This window comes from Ictidomys tridecemlineatus, chromosome 16 (genome assembly GCF_052094955.1).
Source record: "Ictidomys tridecemlineatus isolate mIctTri1 chromosome 16, mIctTri1.hap1, whole genome shotgun sequence".
NCBI classification, from domain to species: domain Eukaryota; kingdom Metazoa; phylum Chordata; class Mammalia; order Rodentia; family Sciuridae; genus Ictidomys; species Ictidomys tridecemlineatus.
Window position 1 is genome coordinate 23,978,197 of NC_135492.1, and position 14,443 is coordinate 23,992,639.

General features: G+C 34.5%; 1 protein-coding gene across 1 annotated transcript; it reads left to right on the top strand.

Annotated features, from left to right (window-relative positions):
- The first annotated feature begins 10,031 nt into the window (after positions 1-10,031).
- On the top strand, positions 10,032-11,747 carry LOC144371254 (uncharacterized). Its single transcript, XM_078033662.1, is given in 1 exon segment — positions 10,032-11,747. A coding segment is annotated over 1 exon segment (1,716 nt).
- Positions 11,748-14,443: the final 2,696 nt, after the last annotated feature.

The window sequence follows — 14,443 nt, forward strand, 5'->3', positions numbered from 1 at the left end:
ATAAATTTCTTAAGTCTTATGATCTGCCCAGATTGAGTCAGCAGGATATAGACAACTTAAACAGACCAATAACAATAGAGGAAATAGAAGAAACCATCAAAAGATTACCCTCTAAGAAAAGCCCAGGACCGGATGAGTATACAGCAGAGTTTTACAAAACCTTTAAAGAGGAACAAATACCAATACTTTTCAAGCTATTTCAGGAAATAGAAAAAGAGGGAGAACTTCCAAATATATTGTACACGGCCAACATCACCCTGATTCCTAAACCAGACGAAGACACTTCAAAGAAAGAAAACTACAGACCAATATCTCTAATGAACCTAGATGCAAAAATCTTCAATAAAATTCTGGCAAATTGGATTCAAAAACATATCAAAAAAATTATACACCATGATCAAGTAGGATTCATCCCTGGGATGCAAGGCTGGTTCAATACACGGAAATCAATAAATGTTATTTACCACATCAATAGACTTAAAATAAGAACCATATGATCATCTCGATGCAGAAAAAGCATTCAACAAAGTACAGCATCCCTTTATGTTCAAAACTCTAGAAAATTTAGGGATAACAGGATCATACCTCAACATTGTAAAAGCAATCTATGATAAGCCACAGGCCAGCATCATTCTGAATGGAGAAAAATTGAAGGCATTCCCTCTAAAATCTGGAGCAAGACAGGGATGCCCTCTCTCACCACTTCTGTTCAACATAGTCCTCGAAACACTGGCCAGAGCAATTAGACGAAAGAAATTAAAGGCATGAAAATAGGAAAAGAAGAACTTAAATTATCACTATTTGCAGTAGACATGATTCTATACCTAGAAGACCCAAAAGGGTCTACAAAGAAACTATTAGAGCTAATAAATGAATTCAGCAAAGTGGCAGGATATAAGATCAACACGCATAAATCAAATGCATTCCTGTATATCAGTGACAAATCCTCTGAAACGGAAATGAGGACAACTACTCCATTCACAATATCCCCCCCAAAAAATAAAATATTTGGGAATCAACCTAACAAAAGAGGTGAAAGACTTATACAAAGAAAACTACAGAACCCTAAAGAGAGATATAGAAGAAGACCTTAGAAGATGAAAAATATACCCTGTTCATGGATAGGCAGAACTAACATCATCAAAATGGCGATATTACCAAAAGTTCTCTATAAGTTCAATGCAATGCCAATCAAAATGCCAATAGCATTTCTTGTAGAAATAGATAAAACAATCATGAAATTCATATGGAATAATAAAAGACCCAGAATAGCAAAAACAATGCTAAGCAGGAAGTGTGAATCAGGTGGTATAGTGATACCAGACTTTAAACTGTACTACAGAGCAATAGTAACAAAAACAGCATGGTACTGGTACCAAAACAGGCGGGTGGACCAATGGTACAGAATAGAGGATACAGTAACCAATCCACAAAACTATAACTATCTTATATTTGATAAAGGGGCTAAAAGCATGCAATGGAGGAAGGTGCTGGGAAAACTGGAAATCCATTTGCATCGAAATGAAACTGAATCTCTTTCTCTCGCCATGCACAAAAGTTAACTCAAAATGGATCAAGGAGCCTGATATTAAATCAGAGACATGGCATCTGATAGAAGAAAAAGTTGGCTATGATCTACATACTGTGGGGTCGGGCTCCAAATTCCTCAATAGGACACCCATAGTGCAAGAGTTAACAACTAGAATCAACAAATGGGACTTACTCAAACTAAAAAGTTTTTTCTCAGCAAAAGAAACAATAAGAGAGATAAACAGGAAGCCTACATCCTGGGAACAAATCTTTAATCCCCACACTTCAGATAGAGCCCTAATATCCAGAGTATACAAAGAACTCAAAAAATTAGACAATAAGATAACAAATAACCCAATGAATAAATGGGCCAAGGACATGAACAGACACTTCTCAGAGGAGGTCATACAATCAATCAATAAGTACTTGAAAAAATGCTCACCATCACTAGCAGTCAGAGAAATGCAAATCAAAACCACCCTAAGATACCATCTCACTCCAGTAAGATTGGCAGCCATCATGAAGTCCAACAACAACAAGTGCTGGAGAGGATGCGGGGAAAAGGGTACACTTGTTCATTGTTGGTGGGACTGCAAATTGGTGCAGCCAATTTGGAAAGCAGTATGGAGATTTCTTGGAAAGCTGGGAATGGAACCACCATTTGACCTAGCTATTCCCCTTCTCGATCTATTCCCTAAGGACCTAATAAGAGCATGCTACAGGGACACTGCTACATCAATGTTCATAGCAGCACAATTCACGATAGCAAGATTGTGGAACCAACCTAGATGCCCTTCAATAGATGAATGGATAAAAAAATGTGGCATTTATACACAATGGAGTATTAATCTGCATTAAAAAATGACAAAATCATAGAATTTGGAGGGAAATGGATGGCATTAGAGCAGATTATGCTAAATGAAGCTAGCCAATCTTTAAAAACAAATGCCAAATGACTCCTTTGATATAAGGGGAGTAACCAAGGACAGGGCAGGGACGAAGAGCTTGAGAAGAAGATTTACATTAAACAGGGATTAGAGGTTGGAGGGAAAGGGAGTGAGAAGGGAAATCGCATGGAAATGGAAGGTGATCCTTAGGGTTATACAAAATTACATATAAGAGGAAAGGAGGGGTAAGACAAGATAATACAAGTGGAAGAAATGACTTACAGTAGAGGGGGTAGAGAGAGAAAAGGGGAGGGAAGGGGAGGGGAGGGTGGGATAGTAGAGACTAGGATAGACAGCAGAATACATCAGACACTAGAATGGCAATATGTAAATCAATGGAAGGGTAACTGATGTGATATAGCAATCTGTATACGAGGTAAAATTGGGAGTTCATAACCCACTTGAATCAAACTGTGAAATATGATATATTAAGAACTATGTAATGTTTTGAACGACCAACAATAAAAAAAATGTGTTTGTATTTAATTTGGCAGAATTTTATTCAGAATTTTTGCATCTATGTTCATTCGAGATATTGGCTTGAAGTTTTCTTTCTTTCTTTTGTCTCTGCCTGGTTTGGGGATCAGGGTGATATTGGCCTCATTGAATGAGTTTCAAAGTGCTGTTTCTTTCTGTATTTTCTGAAATAAATTGAAGAATATTGGTATTTTGAATTTCTCCTTTAAAGGTCTTGTTTAACTCGGCAGTGTATCCATCTGGGCCTGGGCTTTTCTTGGTTGATAAGCTTCTGATGGCATCTTGTATTTTATCATTTAACATTGGTCTGTTTAAATTGTGTATGTCTTCCTGATTCAATCTGGGCATATCATATGACTTAAGAAATTTGTTGATGCCTTCAGTGTCTTCTGTTTTATTGGGGTATACATTTTCAAGATAATTTCTAAATATCCTGTCTATTTCTGTAGTGTCTGTTGGGATATTGCCTTTTTCATCATGTATGCTGGTAATTTGAATTTTCTCTCTCTTTGTCTTCATTAGCATAGGGTCTGTCAGAGAACCAACTTTTTGTCAAGGTTTAATTGTTTCTTTTAATTCAATTTAAGTTCTAATTTCAAGTATTTCTTGCCTTCTACTGCGTTTGCTGTTGATTTCTTCTTCTAGGGCTTTGAAATGAAGTATGAGATCAATTATTGACTTTTTATTCTTTTAATGAATGAACTCCATGCAACGAAGTTTCCTACTAGTACTGCTTTCATAGTGTCCAAGAGATTTTGATATGTTGTGTCTGTGTTCTTGTTTACCCCTTAGAATTTTTTAATCGCTTTCTTGAAGTCTTCTGTAACCCATTGTTTATTCTATTGTACCAAATTGATTCATTCGTTGAACTGCTTATAGAACTTGAAATATTTCAAGTTTGTCTTTTCATGAGGTGGAAGTGTCACTTTACCTTTCTCCAAACATTAATATTTTATGAATAATTTGCACATTGGGAATTTTTCATGGATGATACTTGAAACTAATTGTATTGGGGATCTCAATCTATCTCATGGATAGAAAGCAGAGAGAATAGGAACAAGACTGTTTTCCAAAGCTATTTAACCAGTCTTTTTTCTCCCTTGTACACAATCACCTTATGAGAATATGTTTGAGAAGTCTGATTTGCATCTGGAATGTCTGCCAAATTTCACATTCACTGATGACACAAAAGTTAGGAGTTGGGCTTTTATTCAGTGCTTGGGTTATGGTATATATCCTTCACATCACTCTGATATGGTATAAATATACTGTATTTGGACTCATGTATTTTCCTCTGAATTAGATAATGGAAAGTATCTTATTACATAATTAAAGTCACTCTCCTACATGACAGTCAGTTCTACAAACTCTTAATTCAAATTAAAAACTGAATAGTGGTTTGGTCCTTGTTCTATTGATCTAACAATTTTTATTTCAGGAGCCATTGACATTCGGGGATGTCGCTATTGATTTCTCTAAGGAGGAATGGGAATGCCTGGATCCTGCCCAGCAGAATTTATATAGAGAAGTGATGTTGGAGAACTACAGCAACCTAGTCTTTGTGGGTGAGCATAACTTTCCTTCAAAATTCCTAATTATCATTATTTAGTTTTCTTCCCTTGAAGTATATCTTTTGGGAACTTCTCCACAAGAATGTGTTGAAGATTTATGCTTTCAATAAAGAAGATGGGGTAGTTCTTGGTGCTGACAAGAAAATGTTAATGATCTTTCTTTTCACCATTAATATTTTCTTTTGGTGGCAAGATATATATCTTTCACTTGAAATATGGTTGACTTAGAGGAATGCAGTGATGTCAAATCCTGTGGCCCGCATATAGCAGAGGACATAGTTGAGGTAGGGGAGGAAGCCTACAATCAAAAATGTTGATTGAGACATTATCCAGCAGAAAATATTTTTGAGAAGCTTTGAATTCTTTCTCTTGTTATCAGAAAAACCTGTCCTGTGTTTTGTGCTTTAAAATTATGTAGTATCCTGCTTTTCCTCCATACATTCAAATTAACAACAAAACACTCCCTTTGCCTTGTGAGTGTCAATATTATCTGACAGCTCTTCCATAATTTAAAAAATATTTTTAGTTGTTAATGAATTTCCTATTTATCCATATATGGCGCTGAGAATTGAACCCAGGGTTTCACACATGCTAGGCAAGCTCTCTAACACTACTCTACACCTCCAGCCCTTCTTCTATTATTGGCAGGAAAGTTTTGCACATTTCTGGAGACCTCTAGGTCCACCCGTTGTAATACATTACTATCATCAGTCAGTTTCTCTAATCTTATTTGTACATTTTTTCACTAAAATTTCCTTATCAGTGTTTTTTCTGATGTGTGTAATGGATTTTCTGTGAAATTATCTGCCATGGAATGAATGTCAAGTTGGACAAAGACTGCTGTTTCGAGAGATGGTGTAAGTTTTATTTGAGTTAGAGGATTTGTAAAATAATACATTGGTAAATATTTACAAATTGCTTGTTTTTTTTTTCTTTTTTTAATTGTATACAGTAGGTTCCCTGTTAAGGACTGGGTTTCCTCATATCAGTTAATTGCTTCACAAACTAAGATATGTATGATTCATGTTTGTATTGCCAATAATGTTATGTGTGCTTTTGCTTGTATAAATATTAAGCCTCTTTTGTCCATGACTTTTGTATTTTATCTTGATTGGCTTTTGATTCTGCCCATGTACATAGAAATTGAAGTTTTCTATGCATAAGCATAATGGGGAATGATGGCAGTGATACTCTCATGCTGAACTACACCCCAAGCTCGTTTTACCTCATATTTGGAGAGAGGTTCTCACTAAGTTATTGAGGATGTCTTGAATTTGCAATTCACTTGCCTCAGACTTCCTAGTAGCTGAGATTACATGCATGCCCATCATTTGTATATAGATGAGCTTGTTCTTATTTATAGGATAAAGACCACATTATTTGAAATGTAGCTTTGAGAAATGTTGCAATTCTCTTTATCTTTTAATTTTCATTGTAATCAAAACCACAAAATACAACTTACTGTCTCCAAAATTGTAAATATACAGTTCAGTAACATTAATTCAAATTTTTATAAATACATCTCTACAAAGTTTACATCTCAAAAAAAAATAAAGAATTCCAAGAAAGCAAGGGCTCATTTCTGTCATCTCATCACAAAACTATTCTCTTTTGTTCAGAAAGCTGCTTTAGTTTACAGATGTTTTCACGTTCTAGAATTCTGCAGTATTCTCTCTGTGACATATCAGTTAACCTAGTATACATACATTTTGTAAAATTTATAATTAGAATAAATTCTTTGACTTCAAAGTTCTATAGTTTCTATATTCCAATATGGCTCATCATTCTTCTCAAGGGATATTTGGTTTGTGTCCCCCATGATAGCTCTGTTGAATAACAATCTAACAACACTGGTGTGCGATGTTTTTAATTTGCTATTGATGTGAGGGCTTATTGCCACACTCACTAAGATCTCCGTTTACCTGACTCCGTGTTTGCATTTACAATTGGATGCTGTAACTTTTAGTATATTTTTTTAGCAGGGAAATAGTCTTATTTGTATTTTGGGGGATATTTATACAATTTAAAGAATAGATTTCTCTGCAAAAAAATTTTTTTAACAATAGGAGGTTGACGAATACTACATGGAGGCTCTAGTTAACTTTAAGTCATATAAACATCTTTAAATTTAATCTTTCAATTTTGAACAAGAGCATGCCCAAGAGTGTTCAATCAACTGACACATATTTAGGGATTTTTGAAAATCCCTACCACGTTTGACTTCAAATATTTATTCCATGTTGGTTACAAAATAACTATCACTTAAATATTTATTAACCTTTGTTTTAATATATAAAATTGATCTAGCCAGCATAATATCCCACTTGTGATTAAGAACAGGGATTCTATAAGTCTATAGTAGTTTCAAAATATTTTCAAAGTCTTATGCTTTGCAATTACCATTTTGCTTCACTGTATTTCCCTTTTCAGTAAGTGGGGATTGATGTCTCTTACTATGTCAGTGATTCTTTGTTTTTATTCGACCCTCTCGGTGTTTTCTTTGTTTTTTGGGAAAGTATGAAGTACATAGCGAATGTATTTACTCTTAATTCAGAACCTAGGGATAGGGTCCTTTTCTCTCTTTGCCTCTTTTCAAAGTTATTTTTAATTTAAAATGTCTTCTATGTTTTATAAGTGTCTTAAACTATGTTTTGTGTACTATAATTTAGACAGCCCAGGTTTTGTTTGATCACTTTTGTATGTGTCATTATTATATCCCTTTGCTTTCATTATGTGTGTGTTCTTAGATTTAGAGTATCCTGTAGACTATGTACAATTGCAATATTTAGAGTTAATTCAGATATCCAAGTTTTGTTTTCATCAGAATTTTGTAATCTGCATTTGCCAACAAAAAACTCTAAAAATGAAGAATTTCATACTCATACTTTGTATGAGTATCAACTTGACTTCACTTTATAAAAAACTGAATATATTTATGTGTCCTATTATAATAATATTTTTGTTACAGGTATATATGCCTATTAACAGTATTGTTGGTATGCTTTTTTCTTTCAAATTCTATTGCAAAATTACATGTTTGGAGACCTGTCATTACAATAAAATAGAATTATTTTTGCCAAGAAATGTTTAAAATTTTATATGACTTATGATGGTGTGCACTTACATTTTATTATGAAGGATTACCTTTAGTACATTTTGGAGAACAGATCCAGTGTTGATGAATAGTGTGTATATTTTTATATGTTTAAAGTCTTCATTTTCCTTCTCTTGAAAGGTAGTAGCTGTGAATATAATGTCTTGGTTGATAATTTTATTCTTTCATCCCTTGAATATTGATAGACTTGAATTCCTTCCTGTGTTGTGAAGATTCGACTAAGGATTTCACAATTATATGGTTACACATTTCAGGGTGACCCATCTTTTTCTCTTGGATGCTCTCAGTATCCTGAGTTTTTAAACTTGGATTAAAACCTACTTTGAGTCTTTACAACTTGGAGAAAACTGAGCTGCTTAGATGTTTCATATTTTCTATTTTCTGAGATGTGTTTATTAGTACTGGAAAGAGAAATAAAGGGCGATTTAACACTTTGCATTTTTTACTTTGGCCTTCAAATTTCGATGCTCTAGCTCAACCTCCTATGTTGCTATGTACAACCACCCCTGACTCTTTCCGACATTTACTAAAGAAAGTCTTTCAACATACATTTTCTGATTATTACTATTAACAATTCTTGACTAATTTTTATTCTGTTTTTTGTGCGTTGGTTTAGTTCAGTAAACTTATTTTAAATGATAATTGACTATTCCCTTTGAGTGATTCATAACTTTGCTTACAGTCGATTTAGCCATGTTTTTTTTTTTTCTGTTGGTAAGCAGGAACCCTTTTTTGAACAGTCCCCAAATATTCACATATTTTATGTTTTTACATTTTAATGAAACATAAGAAAGTTGGTAGATTTTTAAAATATATTCTAAAGGAGGAAAGTCTTTGTGTAACGCAATGTATTTTTCTCTACTATATTACTCTTTATAATAATGTACTCATCTTGGATACTGTGAACACAAAGATGATTAGGAAAATCTTCAAAATAATTTTCTGTGTGTATTTTTATTTGATTTATATATTTCTACAGTACTGATGGACTTGGATTTAATAATCCACTCTCCTGCTGATGGTATTTTTTGCTGTAATTTCTTAGGTTTGCAAAATATACTCAGCCCAGTACAGTAAGTAAACATGTTTGTTATTTTTATTTATTACAGCCATGACTTCTCATCATCCTCGACAAATTTTACCAGAGCAGGGAATAAAAGAGAGAGAGGGAAGATATGGAAAGTGTGACTTTGACTATATACAACCAAGAAAACAATGGGAAAATATAGGTGAGAGTAAAGTTCAAAAATTGTATTATAATAGACAAAATCAATCAGTAGTCCCTATTTATGATAAAAATTTTATGGTCAAAAGACACCAGAGACAATTAATATCTGAAACAAAAATTCAATGTATTCCAATTATTTTGAGGAGATTTATATGTCTTTAAGAATAAATCCACAGCCATTTTTGAACTGAAAGGGAAAGTGGAAAATTTGAAATCTAGTCCATGCATCAGTTTTCAACTTGGCCAATTATAAAAGTAGCACTGATTTAAAATTCCACTCAAACATTTGCACAGAAAAGTTGTTTCTAAAAGTGATCCTTTTGGGAGTTTCTTTATAAAATGTACATTTTTCTGAAACAAAAGTTGAATTTCTCCTTGTGCCCAAATGGATAATATTAAGAATTGTAGAAATGTTTCTACTTCCCCACTATTGCTCAATGACAATTCTGATACAGATTTGTGGAAAGTGCACTATATAGATAATGCTATAAGTAACACAAAAATCCATGTCTCTACCCTGAGTAATGACCAATATATTTATATTGGTGATAAAAATTATGAATATAGAGAAATCCTAGTCCTTGTCGAAAGGAAATTTACCAAGATGAAAAATGTAGGAAAGTCTTGCTTTAGTGATCAAAAAACTATTATTCATTAAAATATTCATAGCCAAGACAAAACCTGCAAGTGTAAGATATGTGAAAGGGCTCTTAACCACAGTGCAGAGCTTGCTTAATACAAGAAAATTTATAGAGAAAGTGAGCCCTATAAGTATAGAAGATATTGAGCAGGCAAATTCTTTGATATATTTTTTAAACAGCAGATACTATGACAGTGATAAATTCTACAAATTTAAAGAATGTGAAAAAACTTTTAGTGAAAAGTTACAACTTGTTAAGTGACAGAGTATTTAGACTGAAGGAGAGACCTGTAAATGTAAAAAGTGTGGGAAAGCCTTAAAAAGTTTTTCAGCCCTTACTCAACACCAAAAAATTTATTCTGCAGAGAAAACCTACCAATGTGAAGAATGCAATGCACTCAAGAACGTTACTCAACATCACAGTGTTCATACAGGAGATATGCCATGCAAATGCAAAGAATGTGACAAAACTACTAATAAAAGCTCAAATCTTATTTGTCACCAGTGGACACAACCTGGAATGATGCCCCACATATGTAAACTATTTTGCCAAGGTTTCAGTCAACACCCAAGCCTTAAAAATTACCAGAGAATTCATACCGGAGAGAAGCCCTACAAATGTAAAGTGTGTGGCATGAGCTTTAATAGAAACTGAAATCTTGATCGCCACAACAGGATTTATACTGGAGAGAAACCCTACAAATGTAATGTGTGTGGCAAGAGTTTTAGTGAAAAATCATCATTTACTCAGCACCAGCGAATCCACACTGGAGAGAAGCCCTACAAATGTAAAGAGTGTGGCAAAGCTTTTAATAGCATCTCACAGCGTAATTGTCACAAAAGGATTCATACTGGAGAGAAGCCCTACAAATGTAAAGTGTGTGGCAAGAGTTTTAGTGAAAAATCATCACTTAATAAGCACCAGCGAATCCACACTGGAGAGAAGCCCTACAAATGTAAAGAATGTGGCAAAAGTTTTAATCAAAAAATAGATCTTATTTGGCACCTGAGAATGCACACTGGAGAGAAGCCCTACATGTGTACAGTGTGTGGCAAAATTTTCCATCTCAAATCATCACTTACTCGGCACCAGCGAATCCACACTGGAGAGAAGCCCTACAAATGTAAAGAATGTGGCAAAGCTTTTAATACCATCTCACAGCTTAATTGTCACAAAAGGATTCATACTGGAGAGAAGCCCTACAAATGTAAAGTGTGTGGCATGAGCTTTAATAGAAACTCAAATCTTGATCGCCACAACAGGATTCATACTGGAGAGAAGCCCTACAAATGTAATGTGTTTGGCAAGAGTTTTAATGAAAAATCATCACTTACTCAGCACCAGCGAATCCACACTGGAGAGAAGCCCTACAAATGTAAAGAGTGTGGCAAAGCTTCTAATAGCATCTCACAGCATAATTGTCACAAAAGGATTCATACTGGAGAGAAGCCCTACAAATGTAAAGAGTGTGGCAAAGCTTTTAATAGCATCTCACAGCATAATTGTCACAAAAGGATTCATACTGGAGAGAAGCCCTACAAATGTAAAGTGTGTGGCAAGAGTTTTAATACAAACTCAAATCTTGATTGCCACAACAGGATTCATACTGGAGAGAAACCCTACAAATGTAAAGTGTGTGGCAAGAGTTTTAGTGAAAAATCATCACTTACTAAGCACCAGCGAATCCACACTGGAGAGAAGCCAAACAAATGTAAAGAATGTGGCAAAAGTTTTAATCAAAAAATAGATCTTATTCGGCACCTGAGAATGCACACAGGAGAGAAGCCCTACATGTGTACAGTGTGTGGCAAAATTTTCCGTCACAAATCATCACTTACTCAGCACCAGCGAATCCACACTGGAGAGAAGCCCTACAAATGTAAAGAATGTGGCAAAGCTTTTAATACCATCTCACAACTTAATTGTCACAAAATGATTCATACTGGAGAGAAGCCCTACAAATGTAAATTGTGTGGCAAGAGTTTCAATCAAAAATCATCACTTACTAAGCACCAGCAAATCCACACTGGAGAGAAGCCCTACAAATGTAAAGAATGTGGCAATAGTTTTAATCAAAAAATAGTACTTACTCGGCACCTGAGAATCCACACTGGAGAGAAGCCCTACAAATGTAGAGAATGTGGCAAAGATTTTAATCAACAATCATCACTTACTCGACATCAGAGAACCCATATTAGAGAGAAGTCCTATAAATGTGAAGAATGGCAAAGCTTTTAATATTGAAGATCACATCTTACTAAACATTATAGATTTTATACTGGAGAGAAGTTTTACAATGAAAACATTGCATCAATGTCTTTAAGGATAAATCAACCCTATTTCACAGTAGTTCAACACTATTTCACACCAGAGATATGATAGCACAGAAATCATATAAATACAAAATAGGTGACACAGTCTCCAATAGTTGTTCACACCCTACTCGGCACCTCAGAATTCATATGAGTGAGAAGATGTACGGAAAAATTTTTGCAAAGCTTTTGGCCATTGATCCATTATTTTTAAAACACTGGAGGATTTATAGCATATAGAAACCCAAAGAATGTGTCAAAGACTGTATTCAAATTTCTGACATTTTTAAATTACTAACCTCATATCTGTAGCAAATGTGGAATAGCATCTGTTCAAAGTGTGTACCTTAGATAACAGCAAAATATTTACAAAAACAACTTGACAAATATAAAGATGGTAGTAAGTTTCATATCTATAGCCCATCCCTTGAAGTATTTGGGATTTAGGAGGGAAAAAATCATTTAAATGTAGAAAATGGGTAATCGCTTTGGACATTTGCTGAAATTTTTCTTAACATCTTTAGGTGATATGATAGAAATAAGGAAATACAAGTATAGAATTGTGCATCCCTAAAAGGATATAATTTTAGTATAAATCAACAATTACTAAAGAGTCTCATTTTTAACAACTGGAGAAATAATAATACTCTGAGTTGATTATTTCAGAAGTCTCTTAAGATTTATATGAAATTTAAAATTTAAAATTTTCAGAGCTCCTTAAAGTTAGGGACACTTAATCAGTAAACTACATCCTCAGATTTTTTTTTTTTATTTAGGGATAGGGTTTGCTAAGTTGCATAGGTCCTCACTAAGTTATGGAGCCTGACTTTGAACTTGCAAAGCTTCTCACATCCCTAAGGTCAAAGCATGGTCCACCATGCAAGTTTTACAGAGCGTTTTTACTTATATTTCATAACAGATGTAATTTGTTGCTAAATAAAGTGTGAATTTCTTAATGTTAACCTTGTCATACATTTAATGATGTTATTAGGTCACACATCTCCCACTATTCACTTTGCTAATGGATCAATGCAATAGTAAAACATTCTGTTGAGTAAATAATGCTATAACCTCTCAATTAATTATTTCATATGTTTAATCAAGTATTATTTGGAGAATATTATTTATGTAAATTATATACTCTCTTGTTTGTAATTATGGGAAAATTAAGACAGTTATAGGAAGGACCTAGGGATACTAAAATAATGCCCAGATATCCCTAGTTTGAATCATGAGTTTAACATTTCACCTTATAGATTAGCAGTACTCCCTAAGGGATCTAGAACTCCGGAGAGTTATACAAGCTCCCAATCAGGGAGAGGAGAAAGACCCAAGAGACTAGGAGCCAAGGTGCGTATTCAGGCAATAAAGGAGGGTTGCTGAAGGGGGAAATAGTCTTAATGTCCTGGGGAATCCACATGGTCCATAAGCCCATGCTGACTGTTGGACTGAAGAAACCACGCAGTTTCTCATGAATTCTATGACGTTCATCACTGAGGTGACTATACTCACCTCTAGTGTAGGAAAAACATCACAATTTGGGACCACCTCTTTAGTTTTGCATACCCAGTAAAAAAGTGTAGCTAGAAACATGTAAAATGATGACTGTAAAAAGAAAAAGACATACTGTAGGAGCATTTATGTCCCCACATTTTTTATTTCATTATATATTTTGATTTTGTAGACCCTTTGGTTCTACTTAATAATTCAGAATATAATGTTTGTTATACTTATTGAATTATATGGTAGATAGCATGTGTCATGGTCTCCCAGAACCCTCTGCAACCCAGTAATTATAAGATACTATACACTAACCATGTCCCTCCTCAGATCTTATAGCTCCAAGAGCCCATGACACCACAGAGAGAGAAACACAATTTTTATTGAAATAAACCTTAGACTCTCATCTACAAGTCCTGTTCAAAATGTAAAAACACAATATTCTCTGCATATGTGAGCCTTTAGGGTCAAGAAAACACCACCCACCAACATTTCATTTAACTTTATTTGGGAAAATAAATATTGAAATATAATGATAAGTTCTAGGAGAATAATATTCACACCATTCTTTATTCCAAAGGGTAAATCTCTAGGTTTCATGCTTATCTCCACATTATTTTATGCAGAAAACTGGCTTCATTTTACATATGAGAGTTTAAACTCTTTATAAGGCCAGGAGGGAAGATTCAGTCCTAGAGGTCTAAAGAAAATACTAAAGATCTTCCCTTTTCTTGTTTGAATAATGTCTGAAGTCCTTGATGAAACAGCTAAAGAATGCTGATTTCTCAATGCATCAGGCTGGGTGGCTCACTCATTGGAATCCTAATTTATTTAGTCATCTCAAGGCTATCACTCGCTCCTCTAGGATCTGACCTGTTCTTGGGAGAACTTGGTGTTCTTCAGGGGATCACCAGGTCATGCAAGATGATGGAATGAAATTTTCTTTGTTCTAACTTGTGTTTATTTGACCTCACTTTCAATACAAGTTAGAACAAGACTTCAGACTCTCACCTGTGGAGAGGAAGCTCTGCCCAGCACTTCCCAGTCAGGACCCTGAAAAGCTCTTTGGGACTCCCCAGTACATAGGTTCAGTGTTGGGGTTTTCCTAGTCTGGCAATAGAG